This window comes from Callorhinus ursinus, unplaced genomic scaffold (genome assembly GCF_003265705.2).
Source record: "Callorhinus ursinus isolate GAN/ISIS: 27379988/994484 unplaced genomic scaffold, GSC_fseal_2.0 scaffold1, whole genome shotgun sequence".
NCBI lineage: Eukaryota > Metazoa > Chordata > Mammalia > Carnivora > Otariidae > Callorhinus > Callorhinus ursinus.
Window position 1 is genome coordinate 120,555,762 of NW_027397063.1, and position 14,831 is coordinate 120,570,592.

General features: G+C 36.4%; 1 protein-coding gene across 2 annotated transcripts in view; it reads right to left on the minus strand.

Moving 5' to 3' along the window:
* Positions 1-14,831, minus strand: part of ATP2C1 (ATPase secretory pathway Ca2+ transporting 1) — a 167,345-nt gene that overhangs the window by 61,693 nt on the left and 90,821 nt on the right. For both annotated transcript variants that reach the window (XM_073900231.1, XM_025882304.2), the window contains exons 8-9: positions 1,052-1,207; positions 33-101 (exon numbers count right to left, since the gene is read on the minus strand). In XM_073900231.1, the coding sequence (XP_073756332.1) occupies positions 33-101; positions 1,052-1,207 (225 nt within the window). The remainder of the gene's footprint in view (positions 1-32; positions 102-1,051; positions 1,208-14,831) is intronic.

The window sequence follows — 14,831 nt, forward strand, 5'->3', positions numbered from 1 at the left end:
ATTAAAACATCATTAACAAAGTAAGTACTTACTTCTTCTGCTTGCATCATTTTAAAAACCTCTCCAAATTCAGAATTTTCTCCTGTTCCAATGACAATACCCTAAAGGGAAAAACAGGAAAATACATTTACATTCAAATGGAATCACCTCTCTCAAGCAAAAAAAACAAAAACCTCTCATTCACTTTCTCCAAAGTCTTACCCACAGTCAAGATGACTGACACACATATCCAAGGTTCCCTTAGCAAATTAACTTTGTGGTATTACTATAGATCACTAGTATTTATGCCTTACTATATAAGCCTTGACCCAATTCTGAGGCCCATTCTTTGTCTGTATCAATATTTCTGAAATTCAAAACTATCTTATACTCAAGAGAGACATTTAATGTATTTTCTTTTTCCCCTCAAATGCTACTGAATCATGTCTTTTATATTTGTGAAGTATTAGAATCCAGGAAACAAAATATCTAAAATCCATCAGTGAGTGATATATATTCAGAATATGATAGCCAGTACCATCATCATAAATTAAATTTTTATTTAGCTAGTAATGAACATATCCATGTGCCGCTGTTTCTATCTAAAAAAAAAAAAAAAAAAGAACAGATACTGAGGACTATGTTTTTAAGGCTCCATTATCTGGCAAACGGCAGAACTATGGACATATTACACCTCAGGGACATAGGCGCCTTGGTCTCACAAATAGTGGCTATGGGTTAGGTTCAATTGTCATTTCTTCGTCATATATTTTTTTTAAAGATTTTATTTATTTATTTGACAGACAGAGACACAGCGAGAGAGGGAACACAAGCAGGGGGAGTGGGAGAGGGAGAAGCAGGCTTCCTGCTGAGCAGGGAGCCCAACGCAGGGTTCAATCCCAGGACCTTGGGATCATGACCTGAGCCGAAGGCAGACACTTAATGACTGAGCCACCCAGGTGCCCCCCCTTCGTCATATATTTTTAAAAAGAGACATAAAATTACCAAATAGAACTTTAAAAAGGGTTGAAAACAAAGAAACTGCTACTTTCAAAACAAGAGAAAAAATTACCTTTGCTTTGCCACATCTGACCAGTGTTCCCATGAAGGCAATGTTACTTCTTGATGCAAGATCTCCATTAGTTGCAGCCGGCTGAGGAGCAGTCACCTTAGAACAAGGTGTTGTCTCTCCCGTCAAGCTGGACTCATCAATGGAAAGATCCACAGCCTTGGAGAACATAAAGTACTCCATTAAGTTCAAGTTTGAAGACTCTCTGTGCTACATTTAATATCTGAAGAGTTTGTAATCATCACTTCTTTCTCAAATATCCCCTTTCTGATAATTACCGAAATCTTTTATTATATCCATTACTCTAAGAAGACCAGAATAAGTACAACCATGTTTAAAATATGCAGGGAAGTCAACAAAATCCAGCATGCAAAACAGAATGCTATAGTGGGAGACAAGATTAGCCTACATTTCAAAAAACAACTAGAGAAAAGAAACACTAGCTGAGACTTTAGAGAAAACAATTCTCATGATAAAATATTACTTCCTAATTTTGCCATGAACTGAAGTTATGAAAATGTGTTTGGCAGATTAAAAACAGACATGCAGAAAGAGAAATATGAATAAAAGATTAAAAAAAGTACTGAGAGAGAAATCATTTCATCATTTTGGGCTCAATTTTCGTGAAACTCTGCTTGCTATATACATCCTTACATTTATCCCAAATTTATGTCAGCAAAAATCAAAAAGGTATATAAATGTTTCCATGCAGATCACGAATATATTATCTCCCATCTGTGCAACAGGATTCAATTTCTGAGAGTTTCACTACTAACACCTGCCCTAACATGCCAAATAATAATTAAGTTTTCACCTACCCCAGCATGCCAAAAACAAAACAAACAAGCAAAATCATCATTTTACATGTGAAAAACACTGCAGATGTGAGCTGGCTTTGTTTCTGAAAGTAGGACCCACACAAAAATAGTTCCAAGGATGTTCACAGACATTGGGTATAATGTGATAAGACAGATGACACTCTCTCTCTCTCTCTCTCTCTCTCACACACACACACACACAATGGGTACTAAAGTCAAATAAGTTTTAGAAATACTGAGTTAAGAGTTAAACAGCTTCCCCTTCTTAAGTAGTGCTTCTTTAAACCTTCAATAGGTCAGTGTGAATCACCTCAACTGAAATACAGATACAAAAGTTGTCAAAGTGTGGTCCCAGCAGGACCAGCATAACCAGCATCACATCTCCCTACCTCCTCAGAACTTGTTAGAAATTCACTACCCTACTTTAAATACGGAGGTGTGAGGGTAAACCTAAAAGACTATAAGCCCTCCAGATGACTCTGAGGCATATTTAACTTTGAGAATCAATGGAATAGAGTTTAACAAATTTCTTTGATCCATTTTATTCCAGAAGCTTTATTCTAGGGTCTTTAGGATACTTTGAGAAACTAGGACCCAGTACATGATTTTACTCGTTTTACAGGTTAATTCATTCACCCAAAAAACATTTATTGACTACCTTAACTATGTACCAGGCACTGAGATAGAACCTAAAAAGAAACAAGGTAAGGAAATGAACCCAGAGCAGTTAAACGACTGTGCAGTCTTGCTGCTATTATAAACTGAGCTGGTGTTCTCAATTAGGCCTCTTGACTGATATCTCATACTATGTACAAAATACTCTAAACTTGAAATCCTGCTGGGGTTTTTTTCTTGGGGGGGGGGGGGGGTGGAAATAATAAATCTCATCTTTTTAAATGGTTCATTTTTTCATGAGCATAAATATCTCATAGAAAATAAATATTAAAAATTGGCTCACGCATTCTCCCCATCTATACAGTAAAACTATATTTTAACTTGAACAATCTCATTGATTCATTCACTTAAAAAGTATTTATTAATGCCAGGCCCTGTACTATATCATACACAGTGGAAATTAGCAGTAAAACTAAGTTCCTGCCCTCAGCTCTTATTCTTATGGGAAAGTCATGTAAAAATAAATAAACAAGAGTATGTAATATAATACCTTGTAATGAGGAAAAAATGCATAAGGATGGAGAGTGACATTTTAGATAAAGGAAAGAACATCTTTCAAAAGTAGACAACCCTTCTGTAGAGTCATGATTGCCCCATGAGGGCCCCAAGGATGGGCTACAATGAGAATGAAAGGATTCTAGGCAAAGAAAGCAAAAAGTACAGACTATTGGAGTAGGAATATGCCCAGTGTGTTCCTGTGCTAGGGAGACACATAAGCTTTGCAAATGTAATCAAGAGTTTACGGATTAGATCATGCAGCTGAAAAATGTTCAGAATGAAAATAAATTATATCATCCAATTTCCAAGAGACTAAACTGTGCTAGTATTTCCTAAAAGTTTAATACCATATAAATGTTATAGATTTTAGTATCAAAACGGGTTTATAAAAAGTCTTCCTTAAAGCACAGATCACCTGTCCTTTAGTCTTTAAAAAGCTTCCCATATTCTATAATTGTGTATGCAGACAGGCCAGGTAAATCTGGGTTCATTACCTTAACCCAACTACAGATTTAAAAAAAAAAAAAAATCCACCATGTTCAAAGGCAAAGGAATTTTTCTTTATTAAAGGAACATACTTATTTGACTTTTTCTTCCCAAATTAAACTTAGGACTATACAGTTTTTCACACTAATACATTCTATTACCAAGGTAAGAAAAAAAAGGTTAGGTTGTTCTTCAAAGATGATGCTAGTACTAAAACAATCAGCTAATATTTCATTGCTTACTATCTGCAAGGCACTTTGCTACATCTATGCTAAGTTATCTATTAACAACTACTTAGCTACTAACAACTCCAATGAGGTAGGTACTATTATTAACATCCCCACTATTGTAGAGACACTCTGAAAGGTTAAGTAACTCAGCCAACATCATACAGATAGTAAGCTATGGAGACAAACCCAAACGTTGACAGATTAACTCCGAATTCCTATTAACTATTTAGAGAATCAATTTGCAAATTATTTCTCCTCCCTAGTTTTGTAACTACTTCTAGAAGACATTAAGAAAAGATATATTTAAAAATTATATTATTCTGAATTACAAGTCAACAAAAAAGTTTTTATTTAGCAAGCTCCTCTTCAATGATTGTTATAAAAATCAAAGCTGCCTGTAATTTTTCTGACTTTTAATTAGAAATGAGACCTGCTAATATTTAAAAACAAATATTTGTGTACATCTATAGAACTCCTACTCTCTGAGAAAGGCAAAATTAATGTTTTTTCCATTGAAGACTTTCTACTTTAAACATAAATCTTAAACATGGATAAATACTAACATTTGGTGGTTGTTAGAACAAAGAATATGAAAATAATCTGACTTTTTTTTTTAAGATTTTATTTATTTGAGAGAGAGAGAGAATGAGCAGTGGGAGGGACAGAGGGAGAGAGAGAGAAAAGGAGAAGTGGACTCCCTGCTGAGCAGGGAGCCCAAAGCAGGGCTCAATCCCAGGACCCTGGGATCATGACCTGAGCCAAAGGCAGATGCTTAAACGACTGAGACACCCAGGCACCCCGAAAATAATCTGACTTTTTAAAAAGGGAAGAAAAGCATAGCTTTATTGGCTCTGTCAGTGACCTAGCCCTTCAGTGTCAACCTTAGCAGTTCAATAAGCACTTAACAGGAATTTTTGTTCAAGTCAAGTTTTTCTACAAAGACATCATTTTTAGCACACTAGCAGTCAGCTCTGTCTAGTGTAGAAACTGATGTGAAAAAAAGCCTTAGATCTTTATTTTATATATATGTATATATATTTGTATTATATATTAAACTTATAATTTACATATATATATAAATTATATAAATGTGTAAAAAAAAATCAAGAATATATTATCAATATATTGCTCAGTCAATAGAGCATATGACTCCTGACATCAGGGCCCTGAGTTTGAGCCCCACATTGGGCCTAGAGCTTACTTTAAAAAAAAAAAAAGAATACATTATCAATAAAATTTGTCCAAATCATACAATGAAGCAAACTGCACAGATCTCAACTGTCTGTTGAACAAGAATATTTTTTTAAGTTTATTTATTTAAGTAATTTTTATATCCAACGTGGGGCTCAAACTCAAGACCCTAAGATCAAGAGTTGCCTGCTCTTCCAACTGAGCCAGCCAGGGGCCCTGAGCAAGACTATTTTCTAAGTTACAACTTACTTTCTCTTGTGATTACAAGAGTCTCCGCATGTAGTTTTGGGGGAATGAGGGGAAGTAAGTCATTTCTAAGAAGGTGGTATTTAATGAATTAGGCAAGCCTATTACAGTTTAACAAAGTCAAAATTTAATTCATCTGAAAAGAAAAATATTAGAGTCATTTATCCATTGCATTTATGAGAAAGGGAAAGGTAGGATAAAATGAAATCAAAGAACCAGCCAGCTCCATGCCCTCCAGCCAAAAGTTTAAATGTTAAACCTTCAGAAGAGCTGTTAATGAATAAGGAAACCGACTGTTTCACTTTCTCTTCATTATTCCTCAGGCACTCTACAGGAGGTGTGAATAAGACACAACACAGTTCAAAAGCCGGAATATAAATAAGAAACAAGATGTATACATAATCCACATCTGAATATTTAACACCTACAGAATAAAACTGGTTGAAAAACTTCACAGAATTATTCCTATAAAACATTAGGCAGAAGGAAACTACAAGCCAAAGTCACAAAGTTTTCCTAAAAAGCAAAAAATGACTGCTTAAAAAAATTAGTTAATATGGAACAACTGACAGCTACAAATAAGTTCTTAAACTAAAGAAAGGCTTGGTATACTGTATGCTGCTAAATCAATTACCTCTCTAGTCTAGAATTAAAAGAAAATCAGAAATGGCTTTCTTTCCCCAGAAAAGAATTCCAAACTAATCATTTGCAGATGCCTGATCAGGACAAAATTTCTTACTTTTGGTCTCAAAAATTAGGATTCCTCTTACTGTTTATTCAAATGAAGGAAAATGTAATTAAAACTTCTTCATGAGCTCTAGTTTATTAACAATCAAAACCTAACCAACTAAAGTAATAAAGCTGAAGGGACTCCATTTTAGAAAAACTCCATCTCTGCCATTTTTCTTTTAGGCCTCATTTACTCATGTTCTGAATCAAAGAAGCTATGTTCCCACTTCAAGGAGGAAGCAAGAAAGTGAATCACTCTCTGAGTTTTGTCCTAGGCCCCAAACACCTCACAACATCCAAGAAGAGCCAGATCCTGACACTGGCATCAACACCCTCTACCTTCGGTCATTTATGAAATAACACCTATTGTTCACCTGACACTCACCCTTGATTGGACCCTACCCAAGATCCCTGAAGGAACACATACCCTAGACCTCTTTCCTATATAAACCCCTAACCCCAAACAATGACAAGACTCATTCTCCTCTCCCTTCAAGTCTCCCAGATGCTCCCTATGCTATTCTCTGTCACTCACACTACTCAATAAACTCTTTTTTCACTTTCTCCTGCTCATATTTGATTTCTATCCTGCATGAAGCCAAGAACCCTCTTGGCTGCTCCTATGGGAGCATCCCCTGGTTCTTAGACCCAATCTACCTGCATCACAACCAAGTGTTATAAATTATTTAAAAGGCCTACATGAATGGATTTTAACATGGTAAATATTAACATGAATTGTTAACTTTCTGACTTAAGTGCTAGACAGATTCAAATTGATCAAGTTGCTAATAACTTAAAGACCAGTATTTGGTTAACAATGATTTCTAGGATATTTCGCTAAGACTATTTAAAGACACCAAATTTCAAAAAGGGACCTACTTTTGCTTTCCTACAGTATGAAATGAGACTCTTAAAGCAAAGAGACTCTTACTTCAAACCCTCCCATATCGTCTTTTTAAATTTTAGTGACTTAATGAAAAAAAAAAAAAGTTTTCTCTTCAACATTTTAAACATAAATAGCATTCCTCAGCTCACACTGCCTTTTTGGGTTATTTTTAAGATTTTATTTATTTGACAAGAGTGAGAGAGCACAAGCAAGGGGAACAGTAGAGGGAGAGGGAGAAGCAGGCTCCCTGCTCAGCGGGGAGCCCGATATGGGGCTCAATCCCAGGACCCCGGGATCATGACCTGAGCCGAAGGCAGATGCTTAACCATCTGAGCTACCCAGGCGCCCCAGCTCACACTGCTTTTTAACCAATGATCTATACAAATAAGACAATAAAACCCTAAGCACATCTCAAGCTTATACAATCTAAGAGAACCAACATTCCCAGTGCTCTACATTTGGATGGGGTTTCCAAACTGTATAATAACAATACTACTTCAGAAATATACATCCTTTCCAAAACCACAATGAGTGATTACATCGAACAGTTTTTAGTAAACAGGAATGTTTCTAAATTCCACAAATACACCACATACCTTCTCCAATAGTCTACTCCATTTCTTTTGACAGCTAATTTAAAATTGCTTTTTTTTTAAAGTCTGTATATAAGTTTGATAATTCAGAAACGTTTAAAACCAAAGTTTCAGGGATAAATTACTAATAAGAGGGAGAGCAATATACTGTAATCAATTTATCAAGTTGGCCTATCAAAAATATACACTGAAGTTGATATAAAAGCTTGTGAATAGGGCACTCAAAGAATTGGTCCCTCTACTAAAACAATCATGGGCTGACAAAAACCTGACAAAATCAACTCTCGAATCAAAAACTTAAAACAACCAAGGAAGTGCTTAATGAAGAAAAAGGCAGCTAAATTTTGGTAAGAAGGCACTGTGGCATTTTTTTTACCTGTCTCCCATCTCCCACTGCCCAGAGAAGCAGTGCTGGCTGAGGGGACAGAAGCTTGTCTTCCTGTTGGAGCTTACTGGTAGTTGGGGACTAAAAAAGACCTTGTTCTTAAAAGACTGTACTTCTGTGTTTTAACCTGCCTGGCAGTTCCCGGGGGGACTGGTGCAGAGGCTAATATTTATTTCACGACCCCACTCTAATGCAGCCTGTGACTTTCTTGGTGTCTGCCAAAAGATTAAGGACATATACTAGCAGGCAAGGGACTAGGAATAAGGCAAGCAGCAGACACAACCAAAAGACTGGGAAGAAAGAAGCCAAAGAGGAAGTTTTGAGAGGGAATATGGGCTTGGAAGGGCTGCCAAATATACCAGGGAAGACAGAGTGCAGAATGGATACCTATAACCAGATGTGTGCTCAGAAAGACCTGAGAAGACCCTAGACTTGCACCCTGACAGATCTGTGGATTTGGCACAAGCAGGTGAAGGTGAAGGCAGCATTGGAGACAGCCTAGGCTCAAGGATCAAGAAGTACCCCAACTCAAAAACAAGCTACAAAGACCAAGAGAATAGTAACTGTTTTTCCTCTTTGACTTGAGAAAGATAAGGCTAGCTGCTAAGATAATGGAACAGAAACATCAGAGACCACACACAAAAAGGAATACAGTCTTTACCAAAAAAAAGTCACTCAACAAATTCAAACACTAAAACCCTCAAAAATCAAAAATAACAAACCTTGAGGAAGGGTAGAATCTAATGTACAGAACTGTGACAGTGTAACATTCAAAATACAAAGTTTTCAACAAAAAATTACAAATACAAAAAAACCCCAAAAGTATGACCTATTCACAAGAAAAAAATGAACTGATAAAAATCATCCCTCAACAAGGCCAGACACTGGACTTACTAGAAAGACTTTAAATCAATTGTCTTAAATATGCTCAATAAACTAAAGAAAACCATGGACAAAGAACTAAAGGAAATCAGGAAAACAATTTTTTAAAAAAGACTATCAACTGAGAGAAAGAAAACATAAAAAGGAAACAAACAGAAATCCTGATGCTGAAAGTACAACTGAAATGGTAATTTCACTGGAGGGGTACAACAGCAGATCTGAACAAGGAGGGAGATAAAAATGAACAAACAAAAAGACAGGACAACTGAAATTAACCAGTCTGAAGGATAGAGAGAAAAAAATATAAAGAAAAATGAAAAGAGCTTAAGGTACCTGTGGGACATCATCAAACATACCAATATAAGTATAATGCAGTCTCAGGGGGAAAAAGAAAAGAAATGGGCAGAAAGAATATTTGAAAAGATAATGGAAAGAAAACTTCCCAAATTTAAAAGACATGAATCTATATAAAGAAGCTCAATAAACTCCAAATAGTAAAAACTCAAAGCCATTTGGACTGGCAGACATAATCAAACTGCTGAAAGACAAAAACGCAATCTTGAAAACAGCAAAGGTGAAGCAACTCATCATGTACTCCTCAATAAGATTAGCAGCCCAGGGCGCCTGGGTGGCTCAGCCGTTAAGCTTCTGCCTTTGGCTCAGGTCATGATCCCAGGGTCCTGGGATCAAGCCCCATAACGGGCTCCCTGCTCCATGGGAAGCCTGCTTCTCCCTCTCCCACTCCCCCTGGCTTGTGTTCCCTCTCTCGCTGTGTCTCTCTCTGTCAAATAAATAAATAAAATCTTAAAAAAAAAAAAAAAAAAAAGATTAGCAGCCCATTTCTTATTAGAAACCATGGGGGTGAGAACCAGTAGACATATCTACAGAGCGGAAAGGGAAAAAAAAAAAGGTCAAAAAGTCTACATCCAGCAAAACTATCTTTCAGAAATGAAGAAAAATTAAGACATTCCCACTTAAACAAAAGCTAAGGTAATTCACTGCTAGCAGACATGCCCCACAAGAAATGCTAAAGTAGAAGAGTCCTTCAAGCTAAAACAAAAGGAGAGCAGAAAGTAACTCAAAGCCATATGAAGAAATAAATTCAAGTAAACATAACTACACAGGGAAATATAAATGCCAGCATTATTTTATTTTGGCTTTGTAGCTCCTCTATTTTATATATGGTTAATGGGAACAGAATACAGAAAAATGTAATTTGTGACATCAACATGAAGGTGTAGGAAAAGTAAGGTGTATAGGAGCTAAGTTTCTGCATGCTATTGAAGTTGGTATGAATTCAAACCATTCTAAATTTAGGATTTTTTTTTTTTTAGATTTTATTTGTCAGAGAGAGAGAGAGTGAGTGAGCACAAGCAGGGGAAGCAGCAAGCAGAGGGAGAAGGAGGCTCCCCACTCGGCAAGGAGTCTGATTAGGGACCTGATCCCAGAACCCTGGGATCATGACCTCAGCCAAAGCAAACGCTTAATCGACTAAGCCACCCAGGCGTCCCTAAATTTAGAATGTTAACTGTAATCCACATCATAACCACTAAGAAAATCTAAAAAGTATACAGAAAAAAAATTCAGGAGGTAATCAAAGTGTATTTTTTAAAAATTTCAACCAAACACAAAAAAAGGGGAGACTGGAGAAAGTGAGGAACATAAAAATTATAACACATATAGATAACAAATAGCGAAATGGCATAAGAAGGTCCTCTATAAATAATCACTTTAAATGTAAATGGATTTACAATTATGTGGTATATACGTACAATGGAATACTATTTGGCAATAAAAAGCAATGAAATATTGATATGTGCAAAAACATGGATGAACCCTGAAAACACTGTTAACTAAAATAAGCCAGACAAAAAAAGACTACATAGTATTTAATTCCATTTATAATGAAATGTCCAGAACAGGTACATGTACACAGACAGAGCGAGCAAATTAGTGGCTACCAGACTCTGGGGAAGGGGAGAGAATATAGTGACTACTAAAGCTAAAGGTGTTCTTTCGGGAGTGATAAAAATGTTCTACAGTTAACACTGTGGTGATGGTTGCACAATTCAGACTATATGGAAAGTGACCGAATGATAGATTTTAAATGTGTAAATTGTTTTGAATGTGAATTATAGCTCAGTGAAGTTTTGTGTGGGCTGTTTTTTTGTTTTGTTTTGTTTTTAATCTTTTTGTATGTGGTAGATAGACTAGCACTTTTGGCATAGACTAAGAGCTAGTTAAGAATGCAGAATCTTGGCACCCCAGAGCTGCCAAAACAGAGCCCAGATGATTCCTATGCACCTTGAAAGTTAGGATATAATGCCCTGGGGCAACTCTCTGTCACAGTGAGAAAACAGAGACCTAGTTAAGTGGCTTACCTAAGCTCATATGGTCAATTCAAAAGATACATTTTATTCTTTGCATCACAGTTGTTTGCAAGTTGGTGTCTCCCAGTAGAAAGGGCACAAATTGTGTCTTTCTCACTTCCTAGCCCTAAAGCCTGGTACAGTGTTCTATACATGATACTCAAACATTTACTGGATGGCTAAAATGACCTCATTACACAGACCAATTTCCAAAGAGAGGCATTACATTTTGCCTAAATCAGCTCCATTACCAAATTAAGCTCCATTACCAAAATAAGTAAATTTAACATATCATACATGCACTTGTATTTTAGCAAATGTTTGAAAAGATTTTTTTTTTTAAAAAGCATAGCAAACAAAATCAGAATCTGAGTGTCACCAGAATATCAAGGTTTTCACTGAGTAAATGGAAAATATATTTTGTAACTAAGGAAGTCAGAATGCTCTGACACAGAAAGATAGCTCCTCTAATGAAATTAGACAACACAGAGGAAGGTGCTTATTAATGGTTCTTAACAAAAGTGTTTGCAAAACTGTGAGCTTTACAGAAAGGGACATAAAGGTTAAGTAAAGTTTCAGTCAAGAAGACTATCTTTGACTCCTTCCAATGGCAGGTAGCCAAAGCAGATCTGTGCTCATTATCTTTGGTTTTTACTTGGGAACTAAGGAATAGGAAGGAATAACCCTAAGAGACCAAAAACTACTCAATGAGCTGAACTACTATTCTGTAACAAAGTATATGGATCTGTGATGTTAAAAGGCTCACTATGTAATGCCAACGAGCTTGTTTTAAGTTTGGACTTCTGAGCAAGGCTCTAGTAGGCTTTCACTACTAGTGGAGATATCTTTTAGTCCAGGTTTAAATGGTCCAATTGGTAATCTGGGTCATAAAAATGGCTAATTCTTGGCCCTCAGGCATGTAACTGGTAGTTCTCTTTAAAAAGTTTGATACAGGGGCACCTGGGTGGCTCAGTTGTTAAGTGTCTGCCTTTGGCTCAGATCATGGTGTGGGATCGAGCCCCACATCGGGCTCCCTGCTCAGCAGGAAGCCTGCTTCTCCCTCTCCCACTCCCTCTGCTTGTGTTCCCTCTCTCGCTGTGTCTCTCTCTGTCAAATAAATAAAATCTTTAAAAAATAAAAAAATAAAAAGTTTGCTATGTTTAGAAAATCTATCAAAAACATTAAAAAAAAAAAAGAAGGCAATTGTACCCAGTGTCTAGATCTTGAAGACAGTTTCAAAGAATGATAGAGGCTACCCACAAGCATGTGAGCCACAAAATAAAGTGTCAGTGGAATTCAGAACTTCAAGTAAAAGAAAAATCTTGCTACATATTCTGGTGACATTTCAGGCTTAGTTAGAAAGTTAAAGCTGAGAGAAGTAAAATATTTTCAATAGAAAAAAGAAACCCTCTTTTCCTTTGATTCTTAGACCCCTAGACTTAGAAATTCCAGTGGCAACCCTCTCGGATCCCCTCCCTCTTCGGGAGCTTTGTACTATCACTTTGCTATCTCTCAATAAGCCTTGCTTTGTGGCCCACCACTCTGTCTGGTCTACTTCTTCATACTTCGAAGCAATGTGACCAAAAACCGCAGGCACCAACGGAGAAAAAAATCCCGTGACAGTAGGGTTACTGCCACCAACACATACTGGTTCATTCCTTGGCTATGGAAAATGACTCAGGCAAGAAAGCAAAATACAGAATTCCTTAAGTTATCAATACTAATCTTCTTTAAAAAGGATTTGCAAATGACAGTCTCAGCCTGCTATGGACTGAATTGTGTCACAGTAAAATTCATGCCGAAGCTTTAATTTCCAATACCATAGTAATTACCTTGGGAGGTAATTAGAATTAGAGGAGCTTGTGTGGGTGAGGCCCTCGTAATGGGATTAGTGGCTTTATAGGAAGTGGAAAAGAGACAGCAATCACTCAACCCACCCAGTCTATGGTATTTGATTATGGCAGCCTGACCTGACTTAAGACACAGCCTACGAAGAGGTAATACCATATAAAAGTTGTGTAGCAGTTATATCACTGAACTTGCAGACAAAATGCAACTGAATGCCCAGGCAAGTTTTACAGTCAAAATCTGAACCTTCAAAATTTATGACAGGAACCCTAGAGTTGCAGCATGACAACGCTAACGTGGCGACCTTGGTCTTAGACCACATCATCCACAAGAAGAGAAATATACCATGAAAGTCCAGATTTTGCTTTTTCTAGAGTGAAATCGACACACTTTGTTTTGAGAGATTAATAATATCTCAAAGGTATGTGAGTTTTCGGTTTCCTTTAAATCTTAACGAAGAGCTTATTTCATACAAGAACATCAAATGACCAGCTAGCCTTAAAAAAATCATCCAAAGATCACCATAGCCAAATTCTGCAAATAACACTCCAATAAGCCAACCTAATTCCAAAAGCTAGTAGCCTGTGTCCAGAAGAGAAACTGACCTTAACAGCCTTATTATGCCATAGGTTAGTAGAAGCAGCACAAAAGGTTCAAATCTTTTAGGAACATTATCTCAATCTGCCGTAAAAGTTGCTGTAAAAGTCTGTTTGAGGTACCAAGGTGATAGGTAAAATGAACAGGACAGAAAGTGATAGAGGGAATCAAAGATGTTCAACTATATACATAAACATGGATTAACTAAAAGAAAATCAACTTTATCACTGCCAAATAAAACATGTGCTAGTGAAAGTGTCTCAAAGTTAACAGGTAAGGGAAAAACAGTAACAACAAATTACTCCACAAAGTACATGCTTTCAATTTTTATAACATCAAACTTTAAAAGGTGAAAAATTCCCTTAATGAACTCACAGTAAGTCTTCAAAGTATATTTGATAAGTGGATAAGATACATACTAATCCAGAACTCTGGTCTCTTCCTATTTGCACATGAACTCTGAAATAATTAATTCTTAGATTAACCCTTATTTAAATGAAAACCCTAAAATACTTTACCAAGTCAAATGGAGTTTTAAAGTTTCTCTGTCATTATACTGCTCAAAATGTTCAAGTAATGGGGAACACCATCTTTTTACTACCCCACTGAGGAGGTCTGCTTCTAAACTGGAAGCAAAGGACTCCAGAATAAATGATGACATAAACTCCATGAATTCAAATTAAGACCCTCTCGGGAAAGGGAAGATGATTTATATCAAGTGACAGACCTGCCAAATCTCTGAGGAATAATAATCCAAGGTCTTCTCATAAACTAAGTATTAGGAATAGAAAGAAAGGAGAGGAAATGAATAAAAAAAGATATAACATAATAAACTAAGGGCAGAAAGTAATAAAGCAAAATTAACAATATTCCCAATACTTGCTGTATTATCAATTATTTCCACTCACCAATTTCCACTGGTATCTTCCTAAGGAGAAATTTTAAGTATTTGAAAAATAGGCCATTACTTCAGGACTAAATGAAGTCTGTTCTTATTATAGTTCAGAAAGTTTCTTTAGGCTTTCCATAACCTCTATGAACACTCAGATTTTGGGCCATAGTAAGTATTGAAAGACTGTCACCTCTATAGGTGTTAATGAATAGGCCGTTAATTCCAAAAGTAGATGAGAGTGGCATGCTAAACTAGGTGTCTAACTCCATTTTCTAGTCCGTCAATCTATTCTATACACTGAGGCCAGATTAAGGTAAGATCATTTGCCAGCTGCATATGACCTTCAAAGCTAATTCCTAACCAATAAAATCTGAGGTAGAGCTTTGTATCCAAGGCCCCCTTGAATCTGATTCCACCATGTATTTTTTACCCTTAACATATTCTAGCCCGGTACTATA